Here is a 15,828-nt window from a genome sequence, read left to right as displayed (position 1 = left end):
GCCCCGGCAGCCACCCCGGCACCGACGCGGCCGTTCTGGCGCCTTACTCAGGCGGAGCAACTGGAACGCCGGCGCTTGGGCATGTGCTTCAACTGCGATGCGCCCTATGCACCGGGCCATGTCTGCCCGCGCCTCTTCTACTTGGAGACGACAGACGAGACCGAGGATGACACCCCAGAGGATGGCCTCGGCGCCCCAGCCCTCGCGGAGCCTGCAGCGGCACCCGCGCCCGCCCCGGCTACCGCCCTCGTGTTGTCACTTCACGCGCTGGCCGACATCCGTGATGAACGGACGATGCTCTTACCGGTCATGATCCATGGCGAGCGCCTGGTGGCCCTCCTGGACATAGGTTCCACGCATAATTTCCTGCCGGAGGCCATCATGCGGCGCCTTGCACTACAGCCGACCGGCGGGGAGCAGTTGCGGGTCACTGTCGCTAATGGCGACCGTCTACGCTGCCATGGGCTCGCCCGCGACGTGCCCATCACTATCGGTGACGAGCACTTCACCATCACCTGTGCCAGCATCGACTTGGGTTGCTTCGACTTCATCCTCGGCGTCGACTTCTTGCGCATGTTGGGTCCCATTCTTTGGGACTTCGACGCGCTGACGATGACCTTCTGGCGGTTGGGTCACCGCATTTGGTGGGACAACATTGGGGGTGCCGCGCCCGCCCCACCACTTCAGCTGGCCGCGACCACCGCCGAGGCCGAGCATCTGCTCTTGGACGACCTCCTACAACAGCACCGAGATCTCTTTGAGGAGCCGCAGGGCCTGCCGCCGGCCCGGATCTACGACCACCGAATTCACCTCCTTCCTGGATCGGCCCCTGTTGCCGTACGACCTTACCGGTATCCTCAGCTGCAGAAGGACGAGTTGGAGCGGCAGTGTGCCCTCATGCTTGCCGCAGGCATCATCCGCATCTCCACGTCACCATTCACGGCGCCGGTCCTCCTTGTTCGCAACTCGGATGGCACGTGGCGTTTCTGCATCGACTACCGCGCCCTTAATGCTCTCACTTTGAAGGACAAGTTTCCTATCCCGGTGGTCGATGAGCTTCTCAACGAGCTGCATGGGGCGCGCTTCTTCACCAAGCTGGATCTCCGGTCAGGGTATCATCAAGTGCGCATGCACCCGGATGACATCGCCAAGACGGTGTTTCGGACTCACCATGGCCACTTTGAGTTCTTGGTGATGCCCTTTGGCCTCTCCAATGCCCCGATGACCTTTCAGGCTTTGATGAATGATTTCCTACGACCCTACTTGCGTCGGTTTGTTCTCGTTTTCTTTGATGACATTCTTATCTACAGTGCCTCTTAGGCAGAGCACCTCCAGCATGTGGCTATCTTCTTCAACGAGCTTCGGGCGCATCATCTTCATCTTAAGCGCTCGAAGTACTCGTTCGGGATGCCTTCTGTCGCTTACCTCGGCCACATCATCTCAGAAGAGGGAGTGGCCATGGGCGCCGACAAGGTGGCGGCCGTCGCCGCCTGGCCGATTCCGCAGTCTCCACGGGCTCTTCGCGGGTTCCTGGGCCTCGCGGGGTACTACCGGAAGTTCATCCGGGAGATTGGCCTCATCGCTGCCCCGCTCACGTGCCTTCTCCGTCGCGACGCCTTCTCTTGGGATGAGGAGGCCACTACAGCGTTCGAGGCCCTCAAGGGGGCCCTCATGACGGGACCCGTCCTGTAGATGCCTAATTTCGACCTCCCGTTCACCGTCGACTGCGACGCCTCTGGTGCGGGGTTCGGTGCGGTCCTTCATCAGGGCGATGGACCCCTCGGCTTCTTCAGCCGCCCCTTTGCTGCACGCCATCTTTAGTTGACGGCTTATGAGCGCGAGCTCGTTGGGTTGGTGCAGGCAGTGCGCCATTGGCGGCCCTATCTTTGGGGTCATTCCTTCCGGATCCGCACGAACCATTACAACCTCAAGTTCATGCTGGATCAGAGGCTCTCGACGGTGCCCTAGCACCAGTGGATCAGTAAACTCTTTGGGTTTGACTTCACCGTCGAGTACCGATCGGGTCGCCTTAACACCGTCGCCGACGCCCTGTCTCGGCGTGACGCCGATGTGGACGACGATGCGGCGGAGGGGGCGGCCTTCTGCATCATCACCGGGCCCTACTTCGCCCTCTACGCCGACATCCGACGGGCGACCGCTGCTGCGGCCGACTCTCTCCTCCTGCAGCAGCAGCTGGCGATGGGAGAGCTGGAGGAGCCGTGGCGCCTCGCCGATGGCCTTCTCCTCCATGGGCGCAGGGTCTTCGTTTCGGCGCACGACGATATTCGTCAGCAGGTGTTGCACCTCGCCCACTCGACGGGCCATGGGGGGTGCAGAAGACACTCCATCGTCTCCGCACCGACTTCTACATTCCAGGTGATCGTGCCCTGGTCTCTGACTGGGTACGGTCTTGTGTGACGTGCCAGTGCAACAAAACGAAGACTCTACGGCCGGCTGGCATGCTTCAGCCCTTGGAGGTGCCATCCCAGGTCTGGGCGGACATCTCCATGGACTTCATCAAGGGCCTACCCAAGGTGGGCGGCAAGTCCGTCATTCTCACGGTGGTCGACCGCTTCTCCAAGTATGCTCACTTCATCGCGATCGGCCATCCCTATACATCGACGTCTGTTGCGCGTGCCTTCTTCGATGGCATTGTCCGTCTCCACGGGTTCCCTTCTTCAATCGTGTACGATCTTGAGAAGAGGTATCTAGAGGGGGGGGGTGATTAGAAACTATGTACCAAAGTTGCAGTTTTTAAGTTTCCTTAAGTTTAAGTGGAGTTTAGGCACAAGTTTAACATTCACAATACATATCAAGCAAACATGCAAAAGTATATGGGCAGCGGAAAGTAAAGCATGCAACTTGCAAGAATGTAAAGGGAAGGGTTTGGAGGATTCAAACGCAATTGGAGACACGGATGTTTTTGACGTGGTTCCGATAGGTGGTGCTATCGTACATCCACGTTGATGAAGACTTCAACCCACGAAGGGTAACGGTTGCGCGAGTCCACGGAGGGCTCCACCCACGAAGGGTCCACGAAGAAGCAACCTTGTCTATCCCACCATGGCCGTCGCCCACGAAGGACTTACCTCACTAGCGGTAGATCTTCACGAAGTAGGCGATCTCCTTGCCCTTACAAACTCCTTGGTTCAACTCCACAATCTTGTCGGAGGCTCCCAAGTGACACCTAGCCAATCTAGGAGACACCACTCTCCAAGAAGTAACAAATGGTGCGTTGATGATGAACTCCTTGCTCTTGTGCTTTAAATGATAGTCTCCCCAACACTTAACTCTCTCTCATAGGATTTGAATCTGGTGGAAAGAAGATTTGAGTGGAAAGCAACTTGGGGAAGGCTAGAGATCAAGATTCATATGGTAGGAATGGAATATCTTGGCCTCAACACATGAGTAGGTAGTTCTCTCTCAGAAAATGTATGCTGGAAGTGTAGGTTCAGTCTGATGGCTCTCTCCACGAATGAAGAGGAGGTGGAGGGGTATATATAGCCTCCACACAAAATCTAACCGTTACACACAATTTACCAAACTCGGTGGGACCGATTCAACAGACTCGGTCGGACCGATTTAGTAAACCTAGTGACCGTTAGGATTTTCGGTGGGACTGACATGCAACTCGGTAGGACCGATTCGGTTAGGGTTAGGGCATAACGTAATCTCGGTAAGACCGATTACACAAACTCGGTGAGACCGATTTTGGTAATAAGCTTTCCAGAGAGTTGGTCAGGTAAACTCGGTGGGACCGATTTGCTCTTTTCGGTGAGACCAAAATGTTACAAAAGGGAAACAAAGAATTTACATTGCAATCTCGGTGGGACCGATCGCTCACTTCGGTTAGACCGAAACATTACAAAGGGAAACAGAGAGATTAGAATCCCATCTCGGTGATACCGAGATCCCTATCGGTAGAACCGATTTGCTTAGGGTTTGTGGCAATGGCTATGACTTTTGGAATCGGTGGTGCCGGATAGGAAGAATCGGTGTGACCAATTTTGGCTTTGGGTTTAGGTCAATTGTGGATGTGAGAAAGTAGCTGAGGATTTTGGAGCATATCACTAAGCACATGAAGCAAGAGGCTCATTAAGGAACACCTCATCCCTCCTTGATAGTATTGGCTTTTCCTATAGACTCAATGTGATCTTGGATCACTAAAATGTAAAATGAAGAGTCTTGAGCTTGAAGCTTGAGCCAATACTTTGTCCTTAGCATCTTGAAGGAGTTCCCACATCCTTTAGTCCATGCCACTCCATTGTTGAACTTATCTGAAACATACTAGATAAAAGTGTTAGTCCAACAAGAGATATGTTGACATTAATTACCAAAACCACCTAGGGATCACTTGTGCTTTCAATCTCCCCCTTTTTGGTAATTGATGACAACATACATCAAAGCTTTAGATAAAGATATAAAGAATAGCAAGTAAAGCTTTGGAAAGACATGTAACAGGCATAGGCTCCCCCTACATGTATGCAATCATGTGAATATGGAATATAGAAGCATGTGAGAGCATAACCATGATAGAGTAGGCAATGTGTTACATGTATCTTGGCCATATGCATCAGAGCAAAGAATATTAAAGAGAATACCTTCATGCCCATGAGTCCTTCTTGCAAACAGTATGTACATCAGCAAGAATTCCTCATACACATGATTGTGATGCATATACTTACCTTGTAGTCTTGAGTTGGCTTGGGATGGAATGAACCTGCGCAAACAAGGTTAGATAACACAGGTACATCCACTAGCCAGAGCAAACAGAAGAAACCACAAGAATACCAAGACTGGGATGACATGTAGAGAGTGAGTACTAAGTACCACATTGGATTAGACATGTCCCCAAGAGTAAAGATATGCAATGAATTTAAATGATTTCTTTCCCTTAGATGTCTTGCTCCCCCTGAATCTAGCATGGGATACTGGGAGAAGATAGGGAGTAGAAAATCAGAGCCGAAAGATATGAATGATGAACAGAGCTAATGCAAGCTAATGCAAATAAGCACAACAGATCATATGAACATGTCTCTCCCCTCAAGAAGACATGTGGCATCACTCCTCTTGAACACTAAGCATCTGGGATCCTTGAGAAATACTTCTATTTAAGTATTCTCTCCCCCTGAAGATCTCTCTCCCCCCTGAGGATCTCTCTCCCCCTTGAGGATCTCTCTCCCCCTTGAGGAGGTGATGAACTATTTCTCTCATGTGATCTCTCTCTAAATGATAAGCTTTGATGTGATCTCTCTCTCCCCCTTTGACATCAATTTCCAAGAAGGGCTTTCTGGAATCTGTCGAATGGGTTTGGTCCTTGAGACACATCACAAAGCAATGATAAAAATGTGATGCTTGTAGAGGACAAGATTCATTGAGTGGAGCTGGATCAGAAGAAACATAGAATATGTGGCAAACTGTTTTTCCTGATGTGAAATCGGTGGCACCGAGTGGTATGCTTTGGTTGTACCGAAAGGATTCGGTTGGACCGAACACAACAAATCGGTGAAACCGAGTTCATCGCAGAGAAAACACTTGTCACTTCAGCTCACTAGACTAGTAAGATCTCACAAGGATTTGCAAGGAATTTACCGAAAGATATGCAAGGAATTGGATGCAGAAAAATGCAGAGCAAACAAAAAGAAATCTAGATGAAGTTTTTTTTGAAAGGGGAAACAAATATGCATGAGACAAATGCAAAAACACAGAAAAGAATACACGAGAACTTCATCTAGAGATGGTCGACGACAAAGTCACCTATGTTAGAGTATATTGACTTAGGAGTCAAGTGAGATCACTTGATCATAGGCCATACTCATCGTTTAAGCTCAAAATGGGGTTGCCATTTTTCGTTTAAGCATCTTGATGTATTCACATCTTGTCGAGTTGCTTTAGCTCATGACTCGGAGTAAAGCTTCTCTAAGATGGAATAACATAGCTTGGTTGGTGGTGTAGTCCATGTAGTTGAACTTGTGTGGGTTGCTCAAAGTTGATGTAGCTCATCAAGAATTGGGAGCACCACTTGGAATTTGAGTCCATCTACCTAAATGGGTTAGTTCTTGCAAGGAAGAGCACTTGTGTATCCAAAAATGACAATCATGAAGCTCAACATAGAATTTGTCAAAGGATATGTTTGAATGGTTTCGTGTTTCCTTGTCTTCAACCACCATGGTGTAGAGACTTGGTGATGTAGAGATTGCTCAAGATATGAGTAGATTACAATCTCATGGAATTTGATTCCACCAAGTACCTACATGGGTTAGATAACATGCAAGTTGCAAATATATCCAAGACATAAGATTTTCATCATAAGAGAAATATCAAGGATTAGTCATAAGCTCATGTCTTGCATGTGTCCAATGGAGTTTCTACTCCAAGTTTGAAGCATCAATGATGTTCAATTCTCCTCTCAACCTGCAAAACACTTTCTCATCAAGAGGTTTAGTGAATATATCCGCTAATTGCTTTTCGGTGCGAACATGCTTAAGGTCAATGTCACCCTTGGCAACATGATCTCGAATGAAATGATGACGGACTTCAATATGCTTAGTTCGAGAATGTTGCACGGGATCATGACCAATTTTGATAGCACTTTCATTGTCACAAAGCAATGGAACATGTCTCACATATATCCCATAATCTTTAAGAGTTTGGGTCATCCAAAGTAATTGAGCACAACATGAACCAGCGACAATGTATTCCGCTTGGGCGGTGGATAAGGATACCGAGTTCTGTTTCTTGGAGGACCAAGACACAAGAGATCTACCAAGAAATTGACAAGTACCGGAAGTGGACTTCCTATCAACCTTGTCTCCGGCATAGTCTGACTCGGAAGAGCCAACAAGATCGAAAGAGGCCCTCTTAGGATACCAAATGCCAAAATTTGGTGTATGGATTAAGTATCTCACTATCCTTTTCACAGCCTTACGATGACATTCTTTAGGAGCAGCTTGATATCGTGCACACATGCACACGCTTAGCATGATATCGGGACATGAAGCACATAGATATAACCATGAACCAATCATAGAGCGATAAACCTTTTGATCAACCGGTTCACTATCTTTGGTCAAATCAAGATGTCCACTAGTAGGCATGGGTGTAGACATACCTTTGCATTCTTGCATATTGAACTTCTTGAATAAGTCCTTGGTGTACTTCGTTTGAGAAACAAAGGTACCTTCCTTAGTTTGCTTGATTTGCAACCCAAGAAAGAATTTGAGTTCACTCATCATAGACATCTCAAACTTCTCTGACATTAGCTTCCCAAACTTTTCACTAAAATGAGGGTTAGTTGAACCAAATATAATATCATCAACATAGATTTGGCACACAAATAGTTCTCCATTAACCCTTTTAGTAAAAAGAGTAGAATCAATTTTCCCAATTTCAAAACCTTTTTCAATAAGGAACTTGGTCAAGCATTTATACCATGCTCTAGGAGCTTGTTTAAGACCATAAAGAGCTTTGTGAAGTTTGTAAACATGATTGGGTTTCTTAGGATTGACAAAGCCGGGAGGTTGCTTAACATAAACTTCCTCTTCTATTTCACCATTTAGAAAAGCACTTTTAATGTCCATTTGGTACAAGGTGATATCATGATGATTAGCATAGGCAAGTAAGATGCGAATGGACTCAAGTCTAGCAACGGGAGCATAAGTCTCACCATAGTCCATACCTTCGACTTGTGTGTAGCCTTGGGCGATGAGACATGCTTTGTTGCGAACTACTTGTCCATCTTCATCTTGCTTGTTGCGAAACACCCATTTGGTACCGATGATGTTGTGGTTGTTATCGGGCTTCTCAACCAATGTCCAAACTTGGTTCCTCTCAAAGTTGTGTAGCTCTTCATGCATAGCATTTATCCAATCTGGGTCTTCCAATGCTTCTTCAACCTTCATAGGTTCAATGCTAGAGATGAAAGAATAGTTTTCACAAAAGTTAGCTAAACGAGTTTTAGAGCAAGTGATTCTCCCGGTTTGAATGTTATTGTAGATTTGCTCGACGGGATGATCTTTAGCAATTCTTGCTCGAACTTGTGAAAGCTTTTGCTTGGGTCTTCGTTGAACATCTTCTTCATCTTGTTCTTCTTCTTGGCCTTCTTCATTGTTGGCGTTGTCGTTCTCTTGTCGTGGTGGAGAAGGAGGTTGTTGACGTTCATCTTGATGCACTTCCTCGTTTACTTCATCTTGGTGTGTCCCACTTGTGGATGCTTCCGTATCAACTCTTGGTTCACCTTGTCGTGAAGTAGAGGCTTCCACTTGGACGGATGAGGTACTCTCCTTCACCTCCGTTGGACGAACCTTGCCAATAGACAAGTCTTGGATTGCTTCCGAAGGATCTTTGTCTCCTACATCAATTGGCAATTGCTCTACTTGCGAGATGTTAGATTCATCAAACTTCACATCTACCGTCTCTTCAACCTTTCGGGTGAAATTGTTGTAGACACGGTAAGTATGAGAGTTTGAGCCATAACCTAGTAGGAAACCTTCATGAGACTTAGGAGCAAATTTAGAGCGACGACGCTTATCAAGAATGTAGCACTTTGAGCCGAATACTCAAAAGTATCCAACTTGGGGTTTGTTACCGGTGAGGAGCTCGTATGCCGTCTTGCCGAGTAACTTGTGAAGATACAAGCGATTTGTTGCACGACAAGCTGTCTCAACCGCTTTCTGCCCAAAAGTGCTTCGGTGTCTTGTACTCATCAAGCATCGTTCTCGCCATTTCGATGAGCGTCCGGTTCTTCCTCTCAACAACTCCATTTTGTTGAGGTGTGTACGTAGCCGAGAACTCGTGTGAAATCCCTTCTTCGTCAAGAAAGGTGTCCACATTTGCGTTCTTGAACTCCGTTCTGTTGTCGCTGCAAACCTTCTTGATCTTCACTTCAAATTGATTTTGGGCCTTCCTAGCGAAGTTTTTGAAGATCTTTTGGACCTACGATTTATCATCGAGAAAGAACACCCACGTAAATCTTGAAAAATCATCAATTATAACTAGACCAAAAGAATTTCCACCGAGACTCTTGTAAGAGTTGGGACCAAAAAGATCCATGTGAAGTAGCTCGAGTGGCCTCCTTGTGGTCATGATGTTCTTCACGGGATGCCTTCCTCCAACCTGTTTACTTGCTTGACAAGCACTGCAAAGTCTATCCTTATCAAATATGACATCGTTAACACCAAGGATATGATTTCCTTTAATAAGCTTGTCAAGGTTTCACATACCAACATGACCTAATCATCTATGCCATAACCAACCTTTTGAGGATTTACCAATGAAGCAAGTTTTAGGTTGAGCCTTTTTAGTGAAATCAACAATGTATAGATCACCTCTACGCACACCGGTGAAGACCATTTTATGATTGTCTCGACGAAACACTTGGCAATCTACTTCAGTAAATAGGACATTGAAACCGAAATCAGCAAGTTTAGATACTGAAAGTAAGTTGTATCCAAGAGATTCAACGAGCATGACATTTTGTATGGAGCTATCATGTGATATGGCCACCTTACCGAGGCCAACCACCTTACCCTTTGAGTTGTCACCGAAAGTGACATACTTTCGAGGACTATCATTATCAGCAAGCTCGCGAAACATGTCTTTATCTCCGGTCATGTGATCGGTACATCTACTATCAAGAACCCATTCCTTTCCTCCTGACATATATCCCCGAAGATTTGCCATAAGACCAAAATATCTCATTGCATCATCAAGATCGAAGTCACTATCATCATCCTCATCATAGTATCCATGTTCAACATCGTCACGTGGTGGATCAAATCCTAGAGAGGGTGATTCGTTAGAGTGAGTTTGACAATGATCTTGCTTATGAATTTTTATAACTTCGGAAATAATATCACTAATAATTCCAACATCTCCTTTGGCACGCATAAGGTTTGTAAGCTCAAATAGACGATCACCAAACATAGGATCACTAGTATTCATCTTACTCAAAGCAATAGACTTATGAAGAATTTCATCAAGATTTTTCAAGGAATAATTTGGAAAGCGTTCCTCAAGAAATTTCCATATAGTGTAGGCACACTTAAGAGTAGGCAATCCTCTAATGATAAGTTCGGCAGTTCTAAGATTCCTAATCATGTCAATTGACTCATCATGGGTAGGATGCATAGGATCAACATAAGGTGCACAAGGGCTAGCAATGTACTTGTTCAAATGATATTGATTGAAAATTACAAGCATCTCATTCTTCCACTCATGAAAATACTCTCCATCAAGAATAGGCACTCTATGTCTAAGACTCCCCAAAGTAGACTCATCCATCTTCCTCCAATGGTGATTAAACCAAGGCAATGGAGACCAATGCTATGATACCACTTGTAGGATCTTGAGAAGAGGTGTCTAGAGGGGGGGTGATTAGACACTGAGTACCAAAGTTGCAGTTTTTAAGTTTCCTTAAGTTTAAGTGGAGTTTAGGCACAAGTTTAACATTCACAATACATATCAAGCAAGCATGAAAAAGTATATGGGAAGCGGAAAGTAAAGCATGCAACTTGCAATAATGTAAAGGGAAGGGTTTGGAGGATTCAAACGCAATTGGAGACACGGATGTTTTTGGCGTGGTTCCGATAGGTGGTGCTATCGTACATCCACGTTGATGGAGACTTCAACCCACGAAGGGTAACGGTTGCGCGAGTCCACAGAGGGCTCCACCCACGAAGGGTCCACGTAGAAGCAACCTTGTCTATCCCACCATGGCCGTCGCCCATGAAGGACTTGCCTCACTAGCGGTAGATCTTCACGAAGTAGGCGATCTCCTTGCCCTTACAAACTCCTTGGTTCAACTCCACAATCTTGTCGGAGGCTCCCAAGTGACACCTAGCCAATCTAGGAGACACCACTCTCCAATAAGTAACAAATGGTGCATTGATGATGAACTCCTTGCTCTTGTGCTTCAAATGATAGTCTCCCCAACACTCAACTCTCTCTCATAGGATTTGAATCTGGTGGAAAGAAGATTTGAGTGGAAAGCAACTTGGGGAAGGCTAGAGATCAAGATTCATATGGTAGGAATGGAATATCTTGGCCTCAACACATGAGTAGGTAGTTCTCTCTCAGAAAATGTATGCTGGAAGTGTAGGTTCAGTCTGATGGCTCTCTCCACGAATGAAGAGGAGGTGGAGGGGTATATATAGCCTCCACACAAAATCTAACTGTTACACACAATTTACCAAACTCGGTGGGACCGATTCAACAGACTCGGGCGGACCGATTTAGTAAACCTAGTGACCGTTAGGATTTTCGGTGGGACTGACATGCAACTCGGTAGGACCGATTCGGTTAGGGTTAGGGCATAATGTAATCTCGGTAAGACCGATTACACAAACTCGGTGAGACCGATTTTGGTAATAAGCTTTCCAGAGAGTTGGTCAGGTAAACTCAGTGGGACCGATTTGCTCTTTTCGGTGAGACCGAAATGTTACAAAAGGGAAACGGAGAATTTACATTGCAATCTCGGTGGGACCGATCGCTCACTTCGGTTAGACCGAAACGTTACGAAGGGAAACAGAGAGATTACAATCCCATCTCGGTGATACCGAGATCCCTATCGGTAGAACCGATTTGCTTAGGGTTTGTGGCAGTGGCTATGACTTTTGGAATCGGTGGCGCCGGATAGGAAGAATCGGTGTGACCGATTTTGGCTTTGGGTTTAGGTCAATTGTGGATGTGAGAAAGTAGCTGAGGGTTTTGGAACATATCACTAAGCACATGAAGCAAGGGGCTCATTAAGCAACACCTCATCCCTCCTTGATAGTATTGGCTTTTCCTATAGACTCAATGTGATCTTGGATCACTAAAATATAAAATGAAGAGTCCTGAGCTTGAAGCTTGAGCCAATCCTTTGTCCTTAGCATCTTGAAGGAGTTCCCACATCCTTTAGTCCATGCCACTTCATTGTTGAACTTATCTGAAACATACTAGATAAAAGTGTTAGTCCAACAAGAGATATGTTGACATTAATTACCAAAACCACCTAGGGAGCACTTGTGCTTTCAGATCGTCAGTGATCGGGACCCCGTGTTCATGGGACATGTATGGCGCAACCTCTTTCGGCTGGCGGGCGTGAAGCTCCGCCTGAGCACCGCCTTCCATCCTCAGACGGACGGCCAGTCTGGGATCGTTAACAAGGTGATTGCCATGTATTTGCGTTGTGTTACAGGTGATCGACCTCGCGCATGGGTGGACTGACTTTCGTGGGTGGAGTACTGCTACAACACCTCTTATCACTCCGCCCTCCGTGCTACGTCCTTTGAGGTGGTGTATGGCCGGCCACCCCCGCCGATCCTTCCGGTTGATCCGGCCTTGGCACGGACCGAGGCAGCCGGTGCTCTTCCGAGGAGCCGTGATGAGATGCTCGCGGAAGTCGGGCAACGGCTCCTACAGGCCCAGCAGTTGGCCAAACATTACTATGATGGCCACCATCGCGAGGCGGAGTTCGCGATGGGTGATTGGGTCTGGATGCGTCTTCATCGCTCTACACAGTCCTTGGACCCACGCGCGAGGAGGAAACTTGGTCCTCGCTATGCCGGTCCCTTTGCTATCCTGGAACGCATTGGGAAGGTGGCTTACCGTCTTCAGCTTCCGGCAGGCGCGCGGATCCATGATGTCTTCCATGTGGGGCTGCTCAAGCCATTCCGCGGACACCCACCCGCGGCACACCGGCACTTCCCCCGATCATGGACGGGCGTCTCCTTCCTGAGCCGGAGAAGGCGTTGAAGGCTCAGCTGCGACGCGGCTCCTGGTACGTGTTGATTCAGTGGACTGGACTGCCAGAGGAGGACGCTACTTGGGAACAACGCGAGGAGTTCCGCCAGCTCGGGGACGAGCTGTTTGCGCAGGTGGGGAGAGATGTTATGATCGGCCAGGTCTATGGCCGCAGGAGGCCCACCGGGCAATCTTAGCCCGCAAGTTATCTTAGTTTTATTTCATATCGTGGTTATATATACGACTTGTAAGACTATTTTCAGAATTAAGCAATAAGACTATTTCTATTGCCCGGCTCCCAGCCTAGCCGCCTCCTGTCTCCGCCGCCGCCCCACGCGCAAGGACGGCGTCACGCCACCGGCCGCCGCGCTCGAGCCCTTGCCCCTCTCCCTCCTTCCCCTACAGCTTCCGGCCAAGACCGGGCAGAACCCTAGCTCCTAACAGTAACGCTCACATGTCCTATATTTTGGAATCATGTTTACGTTACTTAATGTCAGAATTTCATTGCCTGTATCAAACCAAGATAGTATTAATGATAAGATGTATTGTACTCCACTTCTTCCACTGAGATGATTTTGTCCATGTTGCAGGCTTGCTGGTTTTGCAAATTAGTCTTCAGTTGGACATTCCCATCCAGTTCTTGCGCACAAGATCAAACAGTCTGGCAGATGGACAACCATTTGGGAGCTGTGGAGACTGAAAAGAAGCCATGCGTAAGACAACATGGATAATCTAGAGTTTCTACACCGACTACGTATTTCATCACAAATAATCCATTAACATTAATCGGATCATAGCAGAAAAATTAAGTTTATTGCTTCATAAATTATGTACGTCAGATTCTCTCTGATGAAGATGAAGGTGTATGGTACTACTGCTGTAAAAACAGAGGTGTATATCTCAGTGGCGTTTTGACAGATGATATATATACAAAAATCTAATGCTTTGGAGAAAACAGTGATAAATGCAGATGGTAATAGTTTTCCTCTCGTCACACAGTTCACATTTCAGAGGTGACAACGAAAACAAATGCTACGACGCATAATAAACATGTACTCTCTCTAACTGAGAATACACCAAAACCTTGAACTAAGGTGCTAGGCACCACTTTATTGCAGGTATCCAAACAAACAAAAAAAGTACTAGTACAGTGCTAAATTTTCCTTGCACATGAAGTCAGTCGTCTGTGGGTAACAGCCACATCGGTGGACGTGGCGGTGGCAGCAGGCAACCATTTTTGTGTCTAAAAGGACGTTGCACTTCTTCAGTCCCTTTCTCCAGGTTGAAAATGTGCAGGTAATTCTCCTCGGCAGCGATGTTGTTCAGAAAGTAGATACAGTTGCTAGACAAACCATGTTCACTGGCCGAACATGATGCTCCAAAGTTGGAAGCTCCGATGCTGTCTCCACCCAAGAGGAACACCCTATCACCAATCCTGTCCACCTTGCACCCTTCCGGCCTCGAGAAGTCCATCTTATACACGTCGACCTTGTCGATTTTGTGCACGTTGTGTCCAAGAAAGACAACGACCACCATAAAGAGGTCACCACATGATTCAACCAAGTAAGTTGAAGTAAACGGCATGGTGTCGGGCAGTTCAACCATATCAACTTCAAACTCGGTGAGGCTGAGCTCAGGGCTGAACTCCACTACTCCAAGGGCGTGTCCCGTGAACGTGTAGTAGACCTTGCCCCCAACAGCAGCAATGCCTTTAAGTTTGGCCATATGTATCTCCCGGGGCTTGTCATCTGCGAGGAACATGGTGAGCTCATAGTTGTAAGAGTCCCATTGGCTTCCTCCGATTCGGCACACCAACAGATTAGGCTGGTCAAGATCGAGGACCAGAACAGTGCAAGACGATGTCGAGCTAGGCTTGTCGGAAAGCAGGCACTTGCACCTCCTGGGAAATTCTTGTTTTGGGGATGGAAGGCTGATCCTCTGGCCGTCCTGAGGACGCCACAGGAACGTGTGCAGGGAAGCAGGTTCCAGCGCGAGCACCCAGCCCTGTGGAGACTCGAAGCACCTGTAGTCCTTGAGTTCATGGATGGCTGCGGTGCTCACGGCCTGGTTGGAGATGCTGAACCGCGTCTGGCAGTCATCTGTACGGTTCCCAAGATCATGCACAAGCAATGGGAAGGGGCCTTCCATCTGCTGCAGCCTGCAGGCTAGGAATTTCCTCAAGTATTTCTAGCACTAGTATTCAGCAACAGCAAGCAAAAAAAGACTCAGCACCCGGATCTCTGGCTGCGCCTTGGCCCTTGGGTGTTCTTGGCCCCCTTTATTTATAGCGATTGATGTCGTCCTTCTTGGTGATCTCTGCCGTCTCCCACCTGGAATCGGGCTCCCAACTCCGCTGCTAGGTCGAATTCGTCTCCCTCCGGGAATCCGGCTATCAACTCCTGCACTTCAACGATGAGGAGATGCCGACCTAGGTCACGGGGGAAGCAAGAAAAATCGATTTTTTTTTTGTGGTGCTTACCAGTTACCACCAACACGGATCTCTTCCCGATTCCTCTGCTCTTGTTCCCCCCGGATGCGGATTCGCCTCCTGTGCCCACGGCCGGCGATTTGAAGGTGGGCAGGTTTTCGGATAAGGTCCGGCTCGTCTTGTGCGTTCGGTTAGACCCAGCCTGTCGGTTCGCTCAGTTTCTTCATATTTTACCCATCGGTACGGTGTCCATGGTTTTCATTTTCAATCAGATTTCGATTAAATTCACTGAATTTTATTATTTTCAAAAGTCACTAAAATATTTACCTTCCGGTTAAAATATTTCAGTAATTTCAGCACTACGAGTTGATTCAAGTGTTTTTCAAAAATAACTTCAAAAAACACAAATATTTAATGGGAAACGCTTGCCATCAGCCAGCGGATCGCACGCGCGTGATCCGCCGCCTACTCCCTGTGACGCGTGTGTCTCTTTTCGCAATTTTTTCTGCAACATCATGTGTTGCAAAATTATCTTCCGTAACAATACCCTATGTTGTAAAAAGATAAAGATGAGAAAAACTACAAATATTTTCTGCAACATCATCTGTGTTGTAAAATTTTCTTCCGCAATAACATCTATGCTGCAAAAATAGCAAAGAAAAAAAATCTACAATATC

General features: G+C 47.2%; 1 protein-coding gene across 2 annotated transcripts; it reads right to left on the bottom strand.

Annotated features, from left to right (window-relative positions):
• Positions 1-13,684: 13,684 nt before the first annotated feature.
• Positions 13,685-15,336, bottom strand: LOC119276951. 2 transcript variants are annotated; one of them, XM_037558137.1, is made up of 3 exons: positions 15,203-15,336; positions 14,956-15,122; positions 13,685-14,881 (listed from the first exon to the last, which is right to left on the bottom strand). In XM_037558137.1, the coding sequence occupies exon 3, from the start codon at positions 14,869-14,871 to the stop codon at positions 13,900-13,902; it is 972 nt and encodes a 323-aa protein (XP_037414034.1). In that variant the 5' UTR covers positions 14,872-14,881; positions 14,956-15,122; positions 15,203-15,336; the 3' UTR covers positions 13,685-13,899. The 2 variants fall into 2 exon arrangements, with proteins under 2 accessions (XP_037414034.1, XP_037414033.1); XM_037558136.1 differs by having other exon boundaries at positions 13,685-15,127.
• Between the last annotated feature and the right edge of the window lie 492 nt (positions 15,337-15,828).

The sequence above is a fragment of the Triticum dicoccoides genome, chromosome 3B (genome assembly GCF_002162155.2).
Source record: "Triticum dicoccoides isolate Atlit2015 ecotype Zavitan chromosome 3B, WEW_v2.0, whole genome shotgun sequence".
Lineage (NCBI taxonomy): Eukaryota > Viridiplantae > Streptophyta > Magnoliopsida > Poales > Poaceae > Triticum > Triticum dicoccoides.
Note: the sequence above shows the minus strand (reverse complement) of the source record. Positions and strands in the feature narration are given on the sequence as shown.

What these genes read in the sequence shown, in the direction of transcription:
- LOC119276951 (XM_037558136.1), bottom strand. Translation starts at nt 14,871, where the DNA reads ATGGAAGGCCCCTTCCCATTGCTTGTGCATGATCTTGGGAACCGTACA.